At 41.7% G+C, this 3,036-nt stretch overlaps 1 protein-coding gene across 1 annotated transcript; it reads right to left on the bottom strand.

The window, feature by feature from the left end:
* Nucleotides 1-1,693: 1,693 nt before the first annotated feature.
* LOC110738074 lies at nucleotides 1,694-2,623 on the bottom strand. Its single transcript, XM_021918443.1, has one exon. The coding sequence runs from the start codon at nucleotides 2,621-2,623 to the stop codon at nucleotides 1,694-1,696; it is 930 nt and encodes a 309-aa protein (XP_021774135.1).
* Nucleotides 2,624-3,036: the final 413 nt, after the last annotated feature.

Here is a 3,036-nt window from a genome sequence, read left to right as displayed (position 1 = left end):
CTCTCATTTCGTAATCAAAATCTTGAAGGACCAAGACCCATCTCAACAACCTCGGTTTGGCCTCCTTCTTACTTATCAAATATTTGAGAGCCGAGTGATCGGTATACACTATTGTCCTAGAACCAATGAGGTAGGTTCTAAACTTCTCAAATGAGTGGATAACCGCCAAAAACTCTTTTTCGGTAGTTGTATAATTCCGTTGAGCATCATTGAGAGTCTTGGACAAATAGTATATAACGTGAAGTTTCCCATCCTTTCTTTGTCCTAGAACTGATCCAATGGCCTCGTCGCTTGCATCGCACATTAGCTCGAATGGTAGAGACCAATCCGGTCCTTGGACTACGGGGGCGGTGCAAAGAGCCTTTTTCAACCTGCAAAATGACTCATGACAAGCTTCATCAAATACAAATTCTTTATCTTGTTGCAAGAGAGATGTGAGAGGCTTAGCAATCAAAGAGAAATCTTTGATGAAGCGGCGGTAAAAAGCCGGCATGACCAAGGAAGGACCTCACTTCTCTCACATTTGTGGGAGGAGGAAGCTTCTCAATCACATCAACCTTCGCACCATCAACTTCGATGCCCGCTTGGGAGATTTTATGGCCAAGAACAATGCCATTTTCCACCATGAAGTGGCATTTCTCCCAATTGAGCACCAAGTTGGCACTCTCACACCTTTCTAAACAACGAGATAAATTCATTAGGCATTTCTCATACGTGCCTCCACCAACGGAAAAGTCGTCCATAAAAACTTCCATTTCTTCCTCGATCATTTCACTAAAAATTGACATCATGCATCTTTGGAAGGTAGCCGGGGCATTACAAAGACCAAAAGGCATCCTACGGTAAGCAAAAGTTCCGTAGGGACAAGTGAAAGTGGTCTTTTCTTGATCTTTTGGGTCAATTGGGATTTGGAAGAATCCCGAATAACCATCAAGAAAGCAATAAAAGGCATGCTTTGTAAGCCTCTCAAGCATTTGGTCGATGAACGGTAATGGAAAATGGTCTTTGGAAGTGTTGGCATTTAATTGGCGGTAATCAATACACATACGCCAACCCGTAACAAGCCGAGTTGGGACCAATTGTTGCTTATCATTGACCATTACCGTCATACCTCCCTTTTTCGGCACTACATGAACCGGGGACACCCAATCACTATGAGCGATTGGATAGATAATCCCCGCTTCAAGTAGCTTGGAAACTTCCTTTCTCACAACCTCTTGCATGGAAGGATTAAGTTTCCTTTGCCGTTGCCTACACGGCTTAGCACCCTCCTCTAAATCGATTTTATGCATGCATAGGGAGGGGCTTATACCCTTGAGATCATCAAGAGTATAACCCAAAGCCTTCCTATGCTTTTTCAAAACATTAATCAATGAGGAGGTTTGTTCTTCCGTGAGGTTAGCATTGACAATGACCGGAAAAAGTATCATTAGCATCCAAAAAGACATACCTCAAGCTTGAAGGTAAAGGTTTCAATTCTACCTTCGGAGCTACCTTACCATTGGAGATTTCCTCCTCTTCTACTTGGAAGACTTTATATGGTTGGAGCATCTCTTGGTCGGGGGTTGTCTCCTCTTTCTCATCAAGCATTTCCTCATATAATTGCATCTCCTTTTGATCACCTACCTCATTCTCATTCAACAAAACATTCTCAAGTAGATCATTAGAAGCATGCATATGAGGGTACCTAAACTCATTCATCAAGTTTTTCAATTGTATCTATTCTAAAGCATTCATTGCTAGAGGAAGGTTGTCTCATCACCTTATTCAAATCAAATTCGATAGAATCATTGTCAACCTTCAAGGTCATCTTGCCTTCTTTGACATCAATAATTGCTTTAGAAGTAGCTAGGAATGGCCTACCCAAGATTATAGGAATTCTTTCATCTTCATCCATCTCAAGAATATAAAAGTCCACCGGAAAAGTGAACTTACCAACTCTAAGGGGTATGTCCTCTACTTTCCCTATAGGCAATTTTGTGGACCTATCCGCTAGTTGGAGGGTGATGTTTGTAGGTGAAAGGTTTCCCACATTAAGCTTTTGGTAGACCGAGAAAGGCATTAAACTCACACTAGCACCTAGGTCACACAAAGCTTTCCCCAAATGAACCTCATTGATAGAACAAGGGATGGAAAAACTACCGGGATCTTGCAATTTAGTTGGTAGCTTACTAGAGAGAATAGCACTACAATTTGCGGTTAAGCTAACGGTTTCAACTTCTCTCCTTCCATTCAAGAGGTCTTTTAGGAATTTAGAGTAGTGTGGCATCTCTTTCATAGCATCCACAAAGGGTATAGAGACATGCAAGCTCTTTACTACATCTAAAAATTTTCCGAATTGGACATCAAGCCTAGACCTAGCAAATCTTTGGGGAAAAGGTAACCTCACATTCCTAGGTTGGAGATTAAGGGGTAAAGATGTTTGATCTTTGGTGCTCTCCTTTTCGGGTTCCTTCTCTTTCTCTTTCTCACCCCTCTCATTCTTTCCGGCACTTCCCTCTAGAATCTCATTCTCTCTTGATGACTCATCCTCAACCTCAAGTCCTATCCTCACATCGGGACTCTTCTCAACATTTAGATCACTCTCAAGGATCTTCCCACTTCTAGTAGTAATGGCATACATAGACTTGGGGTTGACACCTTGGCTAGGTAAAGAAGAAGATGAAGAAGGGGAGGATGAAGAACTTGGTTGGGCAATTTGAGAGATTTGGGTCTCAAGCATTTTCATGTGTGCCTTGATTTGTTTCTTTTCTTCCTCTTGACTTTTATTATGGTTTTCTTGATTTTTTAATGAAATTTTGAAGCATAGTCATCATAGGATCCGGAGGGGCTTCTATTTGGAGGGGTTGAGTAGGGGGAATTTGAGAATGGGGCCTTACTTGGTCAAAACCGGGGGGTCTACTATTTTGTGAGAAAGTAGAAGCATTTTGAGGTCTATTACCCCCGGAACCCTGATTGGAATTAAAACGTTGTTGGTTGTTGGAATAGTGTTGTTGGTTTTGATTCCAATTAGGTCTTTGGTTTGGGTAGCTTCTT

The sequence above is a fragment of the Chenopodium quinoa genome, unplaced genomic scaffold, assembly GCF_001683475.1.
Source record: "Chenopodium quinoa cultivar QQ74 unplaced genomic scaffold, ASM168347v1, whole genome shotgun sequence".
NCBI lineage: Eukaryota > Viridiplantae > Streptophyta > Magnoliopsida > Caryophyllales > Amaranthaceae > Chenopodium > Chenopodium quinoa.
Note: the sequence above shows the minus strand (reverse complement) of the source record. Positions and strands in the feature narration are given on the sequence as shown.